Below are 18,737 nucleotides of genomic sequence, written 5' to 3'. Positions count from 1 at the left end.
CACCATGACACTAAAGTCCTCGGAGGGATACCCGTAGCCACTGGGCTATGGATACGCCAAACCTGAAGGCCTGGAGTGGCTCACCCGAGCATCCAATTCCCCGATGACCCTCGTGAACCACTGCGGCGCGTGGTCTGGGTGACCCGGGACGCCGCCACGGGCGAACCCCTAGCCCCGGCAGTCTGTGAGCTGTGGTGTGTGTGTCTGTGCTGCCACCTCGCGGCCACTTCCATCTCTATGCCCACAGCCGAGTCTGCACCATCCTGGGGTGAGATAGACTTGTTGGTTTTGGAGTTCGAGATTTAAGGGGAAGATTCCAGTAATGCCCACGTGCTAGGCAAGGTAGCCCCCAGGCTCTGTGCCTGCCATAGACCCTGAGTGAAGGTTCTTCTTCTGGGCCAACATCCCTATCATCCAAGTAATGAGAGCCCCCTCATCATTCCCTAAGTATTTCTTCTCACTGTCCCCGTCCACCTTCAACAATGCACCCTGGGGTGAATCAGACGGGTGGTTGGAGGAGTTCCCATGAGCATGCTATCCTCCGATGACCCTCATGGATCACTGCGGTATGTGGCCTGGCTGATCCGGGATGTTGCCGCGGGTGAACTCCAGCTTTGTCTGTCTCTGAGCTGTGGCATGTGCATCTACACTGCCGCCTCGTGGCCACTTTTGTCTCCACACCCACAGCTGATTCTGCTGCGTCCTGGCAACAAAATGGGCTCATTGAGGTTGGCACCCAAGATCAAAGGGGAAAACTCCAAAAATACTTGTGCCCTCCACTTTGCTGGTTCCCAGGATTCTTGTTCCAGTTGGAGGGCCTGTGGGAAACGTCTGCATCTAGGGGAAGGGCTCAAGTCATTGACTGCCCCTGGTAATGGAGATCTCTCACTGCCTCCAAGCATCCACTGTCACCCTTTCCTTGTCCTAGGTGACAGAGATGTAGTCAGCACTGCTATTCCTGGGATTGGGCACCCAGTTGTGGACTTCAGGTAGACTCAAGCCTTTCCTTTTAGAATTGTTGCCACCCAATCAGTTAGCCACAGTGCCAGGATACTTGGTCCTTCTCCTGAGGTTTGATGGCTGGCCATCTCTTCTATTCCCGGATTCCCTGAGAAGAATTCAGGGGATTTTGCCTGAAAGCAGGCAGACCCCTGGGACTACCTGCTTCCTCATAGAGTATTTCCCTCCTTATAGGATGGCACAGCAGGAACTTGCAGGTAATCTGCCTCCTGGCTTACCAACCAAGAGAAACTGCCTAGGCTTTGCACAGTGGACTGTGCATTGGAGACCCTTAGGATTAGATCCAGTATGTGCAATTTACAGTACTGGGGGTGCGTAGGTGCTGTGATCCACACAAAGGGCGGCACCAACATGAGCATAGTCAGGTCCTCAGCCAAGGTGCCCTGCAGGGTGACTTGCCGCCCTGGCCATTTTTGTAGGAGATGGTTTGTTCTGGACAGACTGTCTTTCTTTCCTGGACTCTTTCCACTCTGTGGCTCTTCTCTGCTATGGACATCTCCACCTGGGCTGGGCCAACCTTGACTGGTACCTTTCTGCAGCTTCTGTCCGCATCACTAATACACTGCCAGAAGCAAGATGGGAAGCTTGTTGGAGTCTGAGACAGGGTTGGCATGGGGCCATAGACAGCCTCCTACATGGAGCAAAACCACCCCAGGGTGCTGCCAGCTTAGAGTCTACAGAAGAGCATGGCCAGCTGGCAGCTCCATTCATTGTCCCTATCTTGGTGCTGAGCCTCCCAGGTCTACTTCCTGATGCTCATGCCCAAGGAGGGTTCAGACCCAATGGCCAGTTTGAGAAAGAATGACAGATGTCGTGACAGCATCCCCGAGTATGTGCCAGGGGTGGAGCCAGGTGGGTCAGCTAAATAGGTGTGTACTCAGGGGACTTTCTATCTTCCCAGGCGATGAGAAGCTTCAGCACAGGACCCTAGGGAGTGGCACTGGAATTTGGAGCTAGAGTGGAGTGCTAGCATCTGGCTCAGGCACTTCCTAGCTCCCCCTATAGGTTTTGGGATGGGCAGTGAGGGTCTCATGACACACAGCGATTGGATAAGGTGTTGAGAAAATGTCCACCTTAGAGCACACAGGTGGCATTTTAAAAGATGATCCCAATTACAAATGGAGATGGCAGGGAACAGAAGTGGCAATCCAGCTGGTCTTCCAGATTCTCTGATGAGCTGGCAATGGCTTCCTGGAAGCCTGTGTAGCACAGCCAGGGACGCCATTACAGTTCAGTAAGGAAGGATCCCATGGTCAAGTATGGGTGGCTCTGATGGGTGAGGCATGTGTAGAGGGATGTCACCTAGATAGAACAAGAGCACATTTCTGTCACATGGATAGGGAAATGAGAAAAGTACTGGTCACTTGGGCACAGTGCTGATTGCCTGGGTGGGAACATTGGCACAGTGCTGTAACCTAGACAGGATGCGGGTACAGTACTGAAACCAAGTGGAGACACATCCCCTGGAGTGGGGATGTGGGCACAGTGCTGTCCCCTGGATGGGAGGTGGGCACAGTGCTGTTCCCTGGATAGGAGGTGGGTATAGTACTGTCATCTGACAGAATGTGGGCACAGTGCTGTCCCCTGGATGGGGATTGGGGTACAGTGCTGACACCTGGATCAATGTGGACACAGTGCTGTTACCAGCCAGGACAGTGGGTTCTTCTCCCCCTCCCCTGTGGCTGGCATCTGCTCAGTGGTAGGGAGGGTGGTCATCTTGGGCTTTGAACTGGTTCTTTAGGTTTGTCATAACTAACTATTACTAAATGGGTCCAGGACAGTTAGAGTTTCCCTCTCTCTGCACCTGATGCTAGGAGGCCAAAGTTACAATGTGGAAAGCATTGGTCCTCTTGGAGCTCTGGGGGCCCATCTGTCCTTGTCCATCTCTTAGGCCCCATTAGCTCTGGTATTGGCTAACATTCCTAATGCTCCTTGGCCTATAGACATGTCACCTCACTTCTGTGTTCTGATACTGTATTTTCACCCAGTGTTCTCCCTTGTATCTGCCTCCTCATTGCACTCTTCTCTTTGTTTCTCTCCTCTACTTGTTAGAATATCACTCATATGAGGTCTGACAATTAAGTTCCTGAACTCATCCTAGGAAAAGTGCTAAATACTTCATTGCTAAATATCACTACAGTCATCTTAGAAGTACTCCCTTTGGGAAGCCATGCACTGAAGCCAGTGCCTAGTCCACTCTTCAGAGCAATTTGAAACTTTCTAGAATAGCTATCAGAGCTGTCATTGTGTGACAATTAAGTTCAAGAACTTGCCACCTACACTTACATGGGCAGCACTGTACAAACAACTCAGTAAGTTTCCATAATCTTGGTATATCAGTGTCTCACAGCTGTGCTCATGTTAACTTGTGGAGGTGTCTTATTGCATGGCATTCATTATTTTGGTGCATGCTCTTGTATGCCATATGATGATAGCTCTGGTGGCCACTTCAGAGAAAGAGTTCCAAAATGTCTTTTAAGGGTGGACTAGGCATTGGAATGAATGCATAGCTTCCCAAGGAGGGTACTTCAAAGGTAACTGTAGTGATATTCAACAACGAGGTATGTTGCACTTTTTCTAGGATGAGTTCACAAATCTAATTGTCAGACCTTGTATTGGATTAAGGGCCTACTCTACTCCAGGTTGACCTTGTCAATTTCATCTGTAATGACACTATTTATGTCCAGATAAGGCTAGGCTCTGAGGAGTGGGGACAGGAAGGCAACGCAGCTTTTCTGGAGATGCATCAACCCAGAATAAGCTTCAAGAGGAAGCCTGTGTAGGGCACAGCAATGAGGCAGATGAGTCTGGGCCCTGACTGGGATCTGACAAGGCAGTTGGGGTATCAACCCTCATGACTTTCAGAGAGGAAAGCCAGCTCTGGTCCTGCTCAGGCCCCTCCTTGTGGCTTCCATGTTGCAGCTGCTACAACCCCCTCTCACCTGTGGGCTCATTCTGGAGCTGGTACATGGGCACCTGTTGGTAGCTGAGACCTAGATGCAGGGTAACCAAAGGAGAGGCACCTGAAATGAGGTCACAAGGGTGGGCCCTAACCCCATAGCACTGGTGTCCTTAGGAAAAGAGGTGATTAGGACACAGGCACAGAAGGACAGCCATGTGAGGACATAGGGAGGAGACACAGCTGTCTTCTCTCTTAGAAGAGGGGCCTCAGAAGGAACAAACCCTGCCAACACGTGACCTCAGACTTCTAGCCTTCACAATTCTAAGAACAGAAATGTTCCTTGTTAGGCCATCCAGCCTGTTGGCTTTGTTATGGCAGCCCTATACTACTGAGATCGGAACGGTGGGGGCAAATAGATGGCCATGTGCAACGTCACCCATTACCTCCTTAGCCTGTGTGCACCTGGGCCCCTTCCTTCAGACCCTCTGAGTTCTGGGTCGGCTCCCTAAGGATGGGCACCTGCTCCTTCTGGCCACCCTCTGCAATCCCCTGGCAGGAGGTATGTTCATTTCTTGGGGCTGCCGGACAGTTATCACAAACCAGGGGTTTTAAAAACAGGAATGGGTCCTCTCACAGTTCTGGAGACCAGAAGTCTAAAATCTGGCTGTCAGCAGAGGCATACATGCCCCCCAAAGCCTCCAGGGAAAGGTCCTCCCTTGTCACTTCTGGCCCCTGGGGCGTCAGGCATTCTTAGCATGTGGCCATATCACTTTGATCTCCATCACTGTCTTCATGTGGCCCTGCCACTACACTTCTGGGTCTCTCTTATTATAAGTGACTGGTTTGGGGTGACTTATAAGTCCCCCTCAATTCAAGGTGACCTCATCTTGGTTATATCTACAAAGATCCTCTGTCCTGGGAAGGTCATGTTTGCAGGTTCTGAGTGGACATGAACTCTAGGGGACACTACTTGGTCCAATACAGAGTGGCAAGAGACTGCCATACACTCCAGATGGCCCACCAGGTTCTGTGTGTCCTGGTAAAGTCTAGGTGGCCCTGCCCTTCTTTCCTGACCACCTATCCTACTGGCTACAGGCCCAAGCCCAGAGCCAGAATCAGTGGAAGAAGCCTGAGCCCTGGAAACAGAGCCCTACCCTGTGACAGTGTGTGGCTCTACCCCTGCCTGGATCCTGCCAGGTACCTGTGTCCTCAGGGATCATGAAATGTCAATTGAGAGTTTTGATCCTAAGAGAAAATAGGAGGAAGATAACAACTCTCATGTACACATGACCCTGTCTTACCTCAGTTTCTGTCTCTCTGTCTCTGTCTCTCTCTCTGTCTGACTTTCTTATTCTCCACAGTCATGGTTCCTACAGTCCCCCTACAGGGGACTCCTCTTTCCAACCCTGGGGTCTTGCATCTCCAAACCTTCCTGCCCTGACATCCTTGGATGGCTCCCTGCCCCAATTCAGACTCTGCTGACCTGGGCACAACTAGACCCACACATCCCGCCTTGTCTCCAGAGCTCCCACAGGCCACCCCCTTTGCTTTTCCCCAGACATTCACAGTCTACCAGAGCCAGACCCTTCCCATCAAGGACAAACCAAGCTGTTTCCAGGCCTCATCCCCCACCTAATGGACTGGCCCCTACCTCCATCCACCCCATCCCTGGAACCACCACCACCTTGAATCTAGGGTGTTATCACCAACATGAGCTGGGCCAGAGCAATGGGCTCTGGGGAGCTCTCCAAAGCAGGAACAGCAGCCCTAGGGCTGACAGAAAGAGACAGGTGGCAAGGAGGAGGGGTAGGTTGATGAGACAGGTGGCCCAGCCTTCATCTGGAACTGGCATTTTCCCCAGGGACCACCACCAGAACACGAGGTGTGTGCACGAGAGTGGCCATGTTTGGGGTAGGAGCCGGGAATGCCAGGGCCTGGGCAGAGCAGAACCTGGGGAGGAAGGGGCACAGGCATGGTTGCACCCCAGCCCCAGCTGGGTCCAGCTCCCAGTAGGACTCATATGGGGTTTGCTGAATGAACAAGCAAAAGGGAGGATGTACAGATGCCTGAAGAGGGGAATGGGCACAGTCCAGCTTCCTAAGGCCAGAGGACGCCTCCTGGTCCAGATTTGAGGGCCCCTTCCTCTGGCCGTGTTGATTGTTCCCACCCCTTCTAGAATCATCTGGAAGTTAATCCTTTAGAAAACAAATATTTCAGACGTCTCAACAACACAGGCCCTCCAAGTGGGAGCCCGAGCAGATGGGCTGAGGCCGGAAGCTCTCCCACCCCCAGTGCCTAAGCCCCCGACTCCTCCTCAGCAGTGTCCATGGGGGATGCAGATTTAGGCCAGGAAAGTGTCAGGGCTGCCGGCCACCTGCCTGGGCCCCAGCTCCTGGGCCTTGTCCATTCTCCTTGGCAGCTCCCACTACAGACAGGACATTCCTGAAGGCTGAGGCTGCACGTCGGGGGGTTTGGAGCTGGAGAGGCCAGAGGGAGGGCCTTAGAAGCCTCGGCCCAGCTCCACTCCTGTCTCCACCCCCGCCCAGCTCCTTCCCTGTTTGGGGCCACTGCAGGGTGCCTGGGAGCCAGGGTCTGGGCTGGCCTGTGCTTGGCACCTACCTGTCTCCCTCTGGACCTGAAACTCCCTGAAGACAGTGGCTTTGTCTTCTTTTGACCTGTGTGGGAACATGGTGCCTATGGAAACCCCATAGCTGTGGGCCAAGAACATCTACAGACTGCAAGTGGGGTCAGCTTCACCCAAAAAGACCAGGAAGCCAGCCTTCTGGGGATGGGAGAGGGGCAGGAGCCGCAGCCTGAAGGCAGCAGGTGGGTGCCATGGTCAGGCCCAGCCAGGTCCAGTCTCTGTGGGCCAGTCTCTACCCCTGTGTGTGGAGTCTGGGCCACTAGTCATGAGCACAAGGGAGTGTGCTGCTTCTGGGTCTAGCCAACAGAAATCTCCAGAAGGAGTCCACACACTCTCTCCTCTTTGTCCCTGGCAGGAAGGACAGGGTTTTCAGCAGCTTTGGGAGCACAGAGCCACAAGATGGCAGGAGTCTGGGTCCCTACCCACCTAGAGCAGTACCCACTTCAGGGCTGGACCACCCCAAATAGTGACAGCACAGAAACGCACATGCATCGTTTGAACCGCAGTCTGGTGAATATGGTGGGAGAAGAATCACACCAAAGGTCAGGAGGGCAGAGGTGCAACCCTGTGTAGGGAGGCTGGGAGCTGGGACAAGGCAGCCCTGCCCTGGTGCACATGTGGCCTTGGGGATAAATCATTCTTTCCTCCCATGCACAGTTCTCTGTCCATAAACGGGGTGGGGGCAGAGCCATGTTGAAGTGTGTGGGGGTGAATCTCCCTCAGTAGAGATGGTAGAGGGCCTGGCCTGGCATGGTGGGGCTGGGGGAAAGGTGCAGCACAGGTTCACCACTACCTGGGCCTTGATACCTGCTGAGACCTTCCCATAAGCTGTGCAGCTAAGGCTTAGCATAGGCTGGAGGAGGAGGTGAGGAGAGAAGGGTGAGGGGTGTGCAGGTGGGGCCCTTGGGGGTGATACACGGTGTGTGGAGCCCGAAGTCCCTGTCTTGAGGAACATCCTGTCCTTTATCTCACCCTCAGACTACATATTTCCAGAAAGAAATCATTTCCAATTCCAAAGGGCTCCATGGAGGTGGATTTTTCCATCTGGGCTTTTCTGATGAGCTTTCTTGGAGGAAGCTTCTGTGTTAACTCACTTCCCTCCTCTGTGCCTCACACAGGAATGGCAGAGACACAGCCATGCCAGGGATCTGGCTGCTGGGGAGTTGCTTTGTCGGTGTACACTCTGAAACTTCAGAGGCAGCCCCTGGTGCCTGTCCCCCCCCCCCCAGGCCAGTCCCCACTTGGCCCATGGTGTGGCTGTGAGTCAGGGGTCTGGGTCCCTAAGGTCCGCAGGATTTGGGTAGATGCTTCATCTCTGCACGTGCAGCTCCAGCTCCAAGGCCCCCACCAGGCCCCTCTCCTGGGTCCCTCTCATATCCGGCTCTGGCCAGGCCATTTTCCACACTGTAGCTTCCAACAGTTCAGCCCCAACTCTATTCCCACTGTCTGGCGGGTCTTCCCAGACAGGACCCTGCCTCCACCACCCTGGGCCTCACTCTCGGGCTGTGGCTACACTCTGATCCCCCAAAGAAGATGAGCCCTCACCTACAGCCCTACAACCAGGCTCTGGGCTGCTCTTTCCAGGCCAGTGGGCTGGGTGGCCCTTTTTACCCCACTTCCCAGTGACTTGCAGATGTCCCTGCTGTAGCCTGCTCCTCCCTGCCATGAGGACACTTGGAGAGTGCTGTGGCTAAATTGTGTCCCCTGGCCCCTGCTATCTCAGAATGCAGTCATTTGGAGAAAAGCTTTCTAAGATATGATCAGTTAAGATGGGGTCACTATGGTGGGCCCTAATCCATAGGACTGGGGTGCTTATGAGAAGAGGAAGTGAGGATGCAGACACGCACAGAGGGACATCCACATGAGGACACAGGGAGGAGACGCCCTCTGGGAGCCAAGGAGAGAAAAAGTGGCCCTGCCACGGACAGCTTGGTCTTGCCTTTGGCCTGCAGGACTAAGAGACGGGATCTCTGCTGTGCGAGCTGCCACTCTGTGGTATTCCGACATGGTAGCCTAAGAAGACAAAGATGGTGACAGGCTTCTCTGCCTCAGTTTCCCCATCATGCTTGGCCTGCCTTTCTGTTTTTTAGCACATCACTTTCCCTCCTGGCACGCTGATGGCGTCCCCTTCCCAGGAGGCCCAAGTGCATCTCCAGTGTCCCTGGTCTTGCCATACAGGGACTGCATGGTGGGTGGGCTTGGGAATAGTTTGCAGTGGGTCCAGGGTCCAGGGGCCTGTCCCTCCCTCTCCCTATGGAGGGTACTGGACCCAACTGTGGCCTGGCAGGGAGTGAGAGGTCTTTGTGTACCTTGAAGATGGACTGCAGAGGGGCACCTCCCACCCTCCATGGTGGCCCTGACCACCCGGCACTGGGCTGCTGTGCCAGAGGCAAGGCCCTGGGGGAGCTTGATGGAGCTAGGAGCCCAGTCCTGTCTGCCAAGGCTCCGGTGGGCCTTTGAGGGTGGCCGGGCCCCCTGGGCTCCTAGAACACACATAGCCTTTGACTGCTACAGGAGCCAGGCTCCTGGAGGTGGGAGCACCTGGGAGGGCTGGCTTGGGGTCTGCAGCTCTGGCTGACTAGGGGGGACACTGGGTTAGGCCAGGGAGTACCAGCTCCAGACCAGAACAAGCAGGGTCCCTGAAGCCAGCAAGCAGCAGTCAGCTGTGTCCTGTGCTGGTGCAACTCTGGGGACCCACGTGGCAAGGATTCTGGCACGGACCCTATCTCACAGGGCCTCTGGCGTGCATTGGGGAGGCTGGGGGAGGGGCTGCTGCAAGGTGACCTGGCATGCAGGCTGCGCACTATAGAGGGCCCACAGAGAGTGACCTACACTTTGAAAGGGCCCCCTCCCCATCCACCTGTCAGGCCCCATGGCCCATACCAAGGAAAATAGCCCTGACCATGGGACCCCCCCAACGACACAGCCAGCGCCTGGCACCCCAAGGGTGTCCCTGTGCTACTGAAGTCCCATTCAGGGCCTTGTACTGCTGTCTGTGTTTGGCCCAGAAGACCCGTGCCGTGCTGGGGCCCCTGCTCCCTGGCTCCCAAAGCCTGTCTCCATGTGTGCTTGGAACAGGATGACTCTTTCCCCACAGGGGAGCTGGGTTCCCAAGGGCCACCCTGGCCTCTGAGTCCTGCCCCCCTACCCACCCACCCCTAGCCCTGTTTCTCTTTCCTACAGGACTTCCTCTGCTTTATTGTTTTAAGTTGGTGGTTGGGCCAACAGCCAACTTCGATTACACCCTTCCTCCCCCTTTCCTCTCCTCCTCTTCCCCTCCTCCTCCCCATCCTCTTTTCCCCCCTCCTCCATCCCTTCTCTGTTAGGACCAAGGGTAGGAACTGGGCTAGAGTTGGGACAGTGACTGTGGTACCCACGAAAAAAAGCCTTAAAAAATGAGAAAATAATAAAAATTCTCTCTCTCTCCCCTTTCCTTCCCCTCCCACCATAAAACAAGGAATTTATGCTCTGCGTTGCTCATGCTGCGCTGGGCTGGCCCAGCGTTCTTCGGTTTATTTTGGGGGTGGGAGCAGGAGGGGGACAGTGTTTGCTCTCCAATGCTTTTGCAAAAACAGGGAGGGGGAGAGGGCTGGTGTGGAGGCTGCAGCTTCAGAAAGCCCAGCAGAGACCTTATCCCTCTCCCCTTTACTGAGAGCCAGGAGGAAAGATCAGAGGGAGGGGGCCTCTTCTCCCTTCAGCTCCTTTTCCCTTTTAGGGTCTGAGGTCAAACAAAGGGCAGCTGGGCCCAGCGACCTTTACCCTCTGACATCTTTGAACTCAAGAGCCTTTGATGTCTTAGCCAGTGGACCCTCTCCCAAAGGGACGGGCAGCTGCCATGCAGCAGGGCTGAGGGACGCCCCATAGACTGGGGTCTCTAAACTCAAGTGGGAGTGAGGGTCTTTGGGGTTGGAGCTCCATGCTCCAGCTGGGCTGCAGCTCAAACCGCCAAGCCCTCTCCTGCCCACACCTTGGTCCCCAAGATGCCCATGCCAGTCCCCACTGTCCTGCTGTGGGCCACCTCCTCTTTGTACCTTCTGGAAGCACAACCCCTTCAATTGGGGAGAGGCCCAAAGTCAGGAAGGGACGCCCTGCCCTTCTTTCATACAGCACCACAGGGCCTTGTTCCTTGTCCCTCGTCCCTGCCAGGGGATAGCCCTGCAGTCCATCCGGGGTTGGATGTGTTGCTGGTGGGTGCCCGTGTCCCCTCTGCCAATGCATCTGCTCTCCAAAGCCAGGACTTCTGGCCCCTGGTTGCCTACCAGCCTCACCAGCCAGAGACATACTCAGCTCCACACAATGGGAGCTCCACAGCTGGGCTGTGGCCGACATCCCCACTTTCCTCTGAGAAGTCTGGTCAGAGTCCTCAGGCTGACTTGGGCTCCTGCTAGGGCCAGGACCCTCCATAGCCAGAGCCCAAGAGATAATGGAGAAATGTCAGTCTCTACTTTGTGTCTCTGCTCTGGCCCTGGGCCTCAACAGGACCCCTACCTACCCATTGGACCCCCCAGGAGCAGAATTGGGCCACTGCTCACAGTGGAGCTAGCAGCCTCATGTGGCCCACAAAGGCATGCAGCCCACAGGGCAGATGACCCATGGAAGCAGGCACCTCTTTTCAACTCCCTGGTACATTCAGTAGTCACAGGGTTTCTTCTGGCTCCTCCAAAGGTAGTAGTTTGGGGCCAGGACTGGGGGAGGAGGGTACTAGAGAAGTAAGGGGCTAAGCCCATGCACTGCCTTGTACCCCCACATCCCCCAGCATTCTTTTCCAGCCCTCGCCCCATGCTTTCCTGTCCACACTGGCCACAGTATCTCTGGGGTCCACTAGACTACCCTGGTCCCCCTGGGCCCTCAGTTTGAGTCCCCCAGGCTACCCTGAACAGTGGGACAGAGCCAGCTGTGGCCCTGAGCCATGGGGTTCTGGTAGGTCGGCAGAGGTAGGGGCAGGGCAGCCAGGCCTGGGGGTGACAGCATCAACCCACCCCACCCAGGACTCTAGCCTCTGCCAGGTTTCTGAGGGCATTGTTATTAATATTATTATTACAGCCTCTGCAAAACACAACCCTAAGTCCCTCGAGTGATTTATTTAGTGTGTGGCCTTATTGATTAGGGCCAGCTTTCTACGGTTATTGGGGTGCAGTGCGTGGCCTCCAAGAATCTCTGGTCTGGGGGGGCCGCTGCCTGCTGGGCGCCTTTGGGCAGACACAGAATACTCAGCTGCTCCTGACCTCACCAGAGAGCCTCTCTCTCAAAGACAGGCCCAGGTCTCGGGGGAAGGCAGCCCCCTAGGAGAGGCCCGGGTCTGAAGGGGGAGGCAGCCCTCCAGGAGAGGCCCAGGTCTGAGGGGGAGGCAGCCCCCTAGGAAAGGCTCGGGTCTGAGGACTGAGGCAGCTTCCACTCTGGGCAGCCATGAGCTGAAGCCTGAGTAGGCCGCTGGGTCCCTGCAGTTGGGCTGGGTGTGACCGTGGCCAGTGGGTTAGAGGGCCAGCTGTGATAGCTTAGGACCTACTCCTCGACCCACACTCCAACTCCTACACCTATAGGGCAGGATTTGGGGCCCATGGAGTCCTCTGTGCTCCCACCTAGGGGTAGGGAGGGGGAAGTTTGGCCCAACCCCCAGGGAGATTCCTGTTGGCTCTGTTCTCTATCTGCACTCAGTAACCTGGGCCCAGGCAGCACTGTCTGAGGTAGGGAGGACGCGGCACCTTCCTCCAGCTTTGTTTAGGAGCTTGATGCTCCGACAAGGCTAGCCTGTGTCCTGCACAGGGTACAGGCAGATGAGGGGGGCCCTACGCCAGGGAAACTTGGCAGAGGGGACCCTGGCTGGCTGTGGGACTGATGTACCCCTGCCTAGCTCCAGCAAGGCCTGCCCCTCTAGCAGCCTTAGAAATGTCCCTTTTCTGTCTGGCGAGGCAGGCGGCTGCCTGAAGACTGCATTGACTCCTTGGGGCATCTTGACCACAGACACCTAGAAGCATGCTGGCTTGGCCTTGCCAGGCCACTGAAGTCCCAACCAGGGCCACTGGCCTCCCCTGGGAAGTTAAGACTTTACTCAGTGGCCTGAGGAAGCCCTCTTCCTCCCACCACCATGAGAGGCTGAGTGGGTCCTCACAACCTCCAACCCATGCAGACTACCAGGGGCTCTCCTGTCCCATTCCTTGTGCTTGGAAGGGGCTCAGAAGACTAGGCCCCTTATGGTACAGCCCAGACTCATCCATCCTGGCTCTTCCTCGTCTTTCCCCTCTGATCCAGAGGGCTTGAGCACATCAGGCTCCTGAGGCTCTGCCCTCCTTCCCCCGAGCCTGAAAGCACCCCTGCCATGTCTCGATGCCCACTCCCTGCCTCCAGGGTCTTCAGGAGCAGGGCCAGTGGCATTACGCAGGGGCACACACCACATCACCCAGAGCCTGCTCCCTCTGGCCAGGAGGCAGCTGGGCTGAGCTCCAGCAGGCTGGAGTTTTTTCTCCTTCTCTTTTTATGACTAATAAAAGGGATTGTAAACCCTGTATGTGTACAAAGTGCGCCCTATAAATGGCTCCTGGTAGTAACGACATCTGCAGCCGTGCCCTGCCGCCCGGTGTGCTCGGGGCGGGGAGCCTTCCCTGGACACTTGCAGCATCTGGCCCACCCAGAGGCAGAGGGGAAGGCACAGAATGCCCCTGAGGAAGGCATAATCTTCTCAAGGACCATCGGGGGTGGATTGAGGAGAGGGGGCTGGGAGAGGCAAGAACAGGAGCCCTCTGTGCAGAGGCCCCCCCACTCCCCACAGCCTCACCTCTGTAGACAGACACCCTCTGGCACATGGCACTTGGTTTGAGATGTCAATGGCTCCTTGTTGCCCACCCCCTTGAGGGTAGGTGAGGCCAGACTGTGATTCTGTCACCTATTCCCTGCACACAGTGCACCCTTGAGCCCCTGGGACTCAGTTTCCCCATCAAGCCTGGGGTCATGCTGAGTTTCTCAGAACTACAATGTAGAGGAGTGTCAGTCCTGTGGGGGGCCCTTCCTCACCAGGCCCCAAAGGTGCAGGCAGTGTGGCCCAAGGCCCTTCTCCATTAACTACCAAGCCAGGGGTAGGCTGTGTGGGGCAGGAGGCTCACACTGGGGCATGGTCTGTGACCTTCTCCCTTGCAAACCCCCATAGGAAGGCTTTGGGGATCAGCCTTGTTTTCCCTTCTCTGACAAGTTCCATCCCGCAGAAGGTGGCCGATTACCGATTACCTTTTAAGGTTAATTTCCTATTAAGATTCTTCTGTCCAGAGAATGCTGATGGAATGTACTGTTACCTGATCCCACTCAGCAGAGCCAGCAGGCGCCTTGTGCAGTGAGAGTGGCAGGTAGCAGGGACTCCTGGGGGGTGTGGGCGAGGCTTTCACGGAGTGTTCTGGCTCCCAATTCATCAATGGAGCTGGCAGAGAGCCTCTCACATGTCAGAAATCTTGTCCTTATTTAAACAGAATTGAATATTTTCCTCTTGATAAGATTCTTAAGAAGAATTGTCAAATTCCACTTCTTAGGAGCACTGCCTTCCCTAGAAGGGGCCTGGTGCCGGCCATGCTATAGAGATGGGTGCTCTGCCTTTGAGTGCAGCCAGTGTGGCAGTGTGCCAGGCTCTCGGGGAGGAAAACACCCTGACTGGTTGCATTTTCCAATTACCGTGGTGTAAATATTCCATTGAGGCTGCTTTTCAAGCTGTTCTGATGTGACTGGGCTCAAGGAAGAGAGCTGGCTATTTGGTGTCCACTTCAGTGTCCCCTTGCCATGAGTGAACTTGGAATTGGAGAAAGTGTTCTCAGTATAGCCTCTGAGCCCCTTGCCTTACCTCCAAGGAGTGACATCAGTCCCAGTCCCTCACTGCTCTCTCAGTGCCTACTTGCCCTGGGCCCACTGGCCCACCCCAAGCCTCTCTATCTATCTTGGCTGCCTGTCTTGCACAGACCTCCCAGAGCCCCTGCCCTGCCCATGCCCTCTGGGCAGGGATGCACCTGGTGGAATGGGTCCCAGAGAGCAAAGGCACATGCTGCAGGAATTTGTGCGTTCACCACCCTTTGGACCCCCCCTGGACTCTCGTGGGCAGGATCCCAGATCTTGGCACAGGCCCTTTTTGGAGTTGATGGGCAGTTAGTGGGGTCCCAGGCAGAGAGGCCATCATCTGACTGCCCACCCACAGCCCAATCTGCCCTCCAGTCTGACATGGCTCAACCATCAAGAAAGCCCAGAGAGTCTGCATCTGGGTGCTCCCAGGGAGCCCAAGTAAGTGCCTTCTGCCCAAGGCTCAGTGTCTGAGGCCAGCATGCATCTGCGTATCTGGCAGGCTCTGGGATCAGCTGGGCCCCCTCTGCCTGCTCAGCACCCAGCATAGGGCCTACATGTTAATGGTCACTCTGGCGTTCTGGTGGGACGGAGGTGGTGGGCTTGCATGGAGAGCAGGACACGTGGGGCTCTGAGCTGCGGGTGTCTGAAGCAAGACCCACCCTGTGCTGGCAGCAAGCCCAGCTCAGCCCCACTGTCCCTTCCTTCCTTCCTGCTGCCACCACACCCGGCTTTTCATCACTTCACACCTGGGCTATTGCAGTAGTCTTGCCTCCCGCCCCAGCTGTGGGCTCTGCACATAGTAGGCGTCCTCAGCACATGCAGTGTCCTGCACAGGCCCTGAGACGGGAACTCTGCCCTGCTGTGCTCCACATATAGCCCTCCATGAAGGATGCTGACAGTGCCCATGCAAGAGGCATTCATGTCCACTCTCACATCAGACACCTTTCTTCTTCTGCTTCTGTATTGAGAGAGAATCTGAGTGGATGGTGCCAGTCAGGGGCAGGGATCCAGGGGGCAGTGGCCGGCCAGCCTGGGACATCTTTGTAGACAGTCTTTGCAGCAGGCTGCCATGTGGTTGGTACAGGATGAACCCCTGGAAGTTGGTAGAGAGTGAGGGAACCGAGGGCTGAGGCATCATACCCCTGACCATAGGACATCCTTCCACATAGGAGCCAGTGTACCAGCCTGTGTCCAGGCTTTGGGGACTGAGGGGCTTCTGCACTCATGCCCTGGAGACTTCCAGCTGTTTTCAAGTCCCCATGTGCTGCAGCCTTGAGCTGGGGCGGGGGGGTCAGGCCTTGGGTATAGGGAGTGCCTGGTCAGAGGACAGCTTGTGAGCAGTCAGAGCCACCGATCACCCAGGCCCATTCTCAGGCAATGCTCCCCTTCAAACCAGCACTGTCTAGTAAAATTTCTCCAGTTATGGGGATGCTCTAGTCTAGATCTTCCCGGGCCAGCCAGGAGCCTCACCCATTGATTGCTCTAGAGCCCCTGAAATGTGGCTAGGTGAGCAGTGAAGGTAGCTAGAGTCTGTCACACCTGGGCGATGTCTTGTGGCAGAGGCAGAGCTAGGAGACCCTGGGGTAACCTCTGCTCTGCAGTTCTGATGAATTGTGGGGCACCCAGGTTGGTCTGAACTGCAGGTGAGCAGCACCTGTTTTCAGCATGTATGTGTAATATTGGGGACACCATTAGGGAAAGACCTATACCGAACAATTATATGTTCTTTCCTAAACCCTAGTTTCACCAGATGTCCTGTACCTTTATTGGCAAGTCTGGTCCTACCAGCAGCAGGACAGCCTGTGTCCAGGCCAACCGTCAGGTGGCTGGTCCCCATGGTTGGTGGGAGGATACTGTTGGGCCTCTCTGGTGTTCCCAAGGACACACGGGGTCTTGGTAGAAAACATGTGCCTGGCTCCTGGGAGCATCTGGAAGCTCAGGGCCCACCCTCTGGGTAGCCTTACAGGCCATGCCCCCCTTGCATGCCCCATCTCTCCCTTGCTTCCATCCTGGCCACCAAGCCCCGAGCAGGGGTTGCCCCAGGGTCTATGCTCAGACACCAGCACCATCCTGTGCCACCTCAGCCAAGGCCTATTCAGTGGCGCAGTCTGCTGAGCACTGGAGGTCCTGAATATCACCACTCCCTGGGATGGGCTGGTGGGCAGAAGAGGCAGTTTCTGACTTGGCTTGTCGCCCACATGTTCCTTGGGCCCTGGGGTGTGTGCCAGGCTGCCCACTGTTTTGTCCAGGGAGGAGCAAAGTAAAGATGCCCAGTGGCCCTCCTTGTCTGAGGCTCCCCCACCCCCAGCTGATATGGAGACTCAAGGAGAGGGGTCCAGAGAAGCAGCAAACCTAAATATTTATTCCTTCTAACTGCTCCCAGGGCTGGACGTCAAGGAAGAACAGCATGTCCCTGAGTGTCTGAGTGTTGGTATACTGTGTGCCACTGCCTTTGGTATGCACACATGTGTGCTTTCTGAGACCAGAGCCCCGGCCTCTCAGTAGTGCCCCATCTCTGCCCTCCTGCCACCATCCCAGGGACAGGGCTGGCCTTGGTCCCCTCTCTGTTCATCTCCCCTTCTCTCAAAGGCCAGGTACTGTGGGTACCTTGATTTTGGCATGGCAGATGGACCAACCTTGCAAAACCCAAGAGCATTATCACAGGGCAGGCCTGAGCCAGGGCCTGAGGAGGACTGCCCACGTCCCCTCCCACCTTGTGGACTCTCCTGAGCATTCTGGGCACTGAGGACCCCTAAGAAGCAAGCAAGGAGCAAGGCCTAGGCTCACCGACCCACTGCAGTTCCCCCAGGCTCTGGTGGGGTCTCAGCCTGGTGCTGGTGGGTGGCCTCTGGCTATGGCCACTGCCTGCGCTCTTGTCTCAGACACCTTCTGACACTCAGGCCCCCGAGGAGCCTGCCACCCTCCCCTCCACAGCTGGCCCTGGCCCTGCCCACTGTCTGGGCAGAGGATGAGGGATATGTCTGTCCCTGCCTGGCTTGGTTGGGGCAGAGGGCCCATAGGCTTGGCTGTCTGAAGGTCCCCATGTGATTTGCAAATGTAGATCGTGTTTGGTTACATTTAATAGAGGAGAAGAAAATTTCTTCTGAAACCACCTCGTGGGCTCCAGACCAAGTGTGGGAAAGCAAGAAGAGCATCAGTCTTTCCCCTTTAAAACAACTTTTCTTTTTTCAAAGGAAAAAATTCCAGGCTTCATCTTTCCTTATGTGCTTTCCAGACAAGGACTCTCCTCAAGGCTAGGGACCCCAGTGTTACCAGGCACTAGTGCCAGGGGTCTATCACCCTTTCCTACAGGGTGCTCTGGGGCTGCAGCCCAGAGGGGAATGGGATGTCTGTGAGGCTGTAGGGGCTCCAGGTAGGGGTCCTCTGGAGAGGGCTGGAAGGGGACTCATGGACTGACTGCTCAGTGGCCCCCTCAGAGGAGAGTCAGGGCTACCCAAGGAGTTTAGCTTCAATGCTGGGCCCCTGCCCTCACCCTAGAGGCCAGCTCTCAGGGCTGGGGCCTCCATCTTCCCGTGTGCCTCCTCCTGCCCCTTCCCTGCCAGGGTCTTCCCTTTCCAGGCTGCACCATTATTGCACTCTCCCTCCTCAGCCCTCCAAATCACCATCTGTCACAGTCCTGAGCTGAAGTTGAATGAACACCACAAACCATTATAATGTCTATGGGTCTCCTTCTGAGGCCTTCAGGAGGAAGGGAAAGACCTCTCCCAGCTAATCTCCATGCTGGTGTCACAAAAGCCAGGGCTCCCAGACACAGGGCATGCTCATGGTTGGAGGATGCTAGCTGTTCCCAGTTCCAAAGGAGCTTTCCCAGTCACTATCGAGGCCAGAGGCACATCTCTGAGGGCCAGCCCAGTGGGAACAAGGTCCTGGGCCCAGGGTCTCTATCAGCTTTGCCAGTGCTCAGGTGAGTGAGGACCTTGGGCATGCTCTGCAGTGGGTATGTGGGAGCCTGGTTAATGCTGGGACCCAGTGGAGGCTCAAGAGGGTGATGGAGAGCGTGGACAGAATGCTGTGGCCTCTGCCAGGCGTCCTTGAACTACGGCCCGCGGGCCACATGCAACATGCCTAGGACATTTATCCGGCCTGGTGGGTGTTTGTGCCACTGCTGCCTGTCCTGCTTAGCAGCCAACTAGTCCCGGGGCCCACAGTCCGGCCCTCCAACGGTCTGGGGGATAGTGAACTGGCCGCCTGTTTAAAAAGTTTGAGGACCCTTGGTGTAGACACTCGCTGGGTGTTGAGAGCTCTGAGAAGGTGCCTCTGTGTAGACACTCGCCGGGTGCTGAGAGCCCTGAGAAGGTGCCTCTGTGTAGACACTCGCCGGGTGCTGAGAGGCCTGAG

The 18,737-nt window shown here is 55.9% G+C and overlaps 1 protein-coding gene across 1 annotated transcript in view; it reads right to left on the bottom strand.

Annotated features, from left to right (window-relative positions):
• LOC105887839 overlaps positions 1-6,611 on the bottom strand; it is an 11,899-nt gene extending 5,288 nt beyond the window's left edge. Inside the window, 2 exon segments of the mRNA XM_023518298.1 lie at positions 3,963-4,013; positions 6,542-6,611. Of these exon segments, the coding sequence (XP_023374066.1) occupies positions 3,963-4,013; positions 6,542-6,611 (121 nt within the window).
• Between the last annotated feature and the right edge of the window lie 12,126 nt (positions 6,612-18,737).

This window comes from Otolemur garnettii, unplaced genomic scaffold, assembly GCF_000181295.1.
Source record: "Otolemur garnettii isolate 467f Iridium unplaced genomic scaffold, OtoGar3 scaffold00134, whole genome shotgun sequence".
Taxonomy (NCBI): domain Eukaryota; kingdom Metazoa; phylum Chordata; class Mammalia; order Primates; family Galagidae; genus Otolemur; species Otolemur garnettii.
Note: the sequence above shows the minus strand (reverse complement) of the source record. Positions and strands in the feature narration are given on the sequence as shown.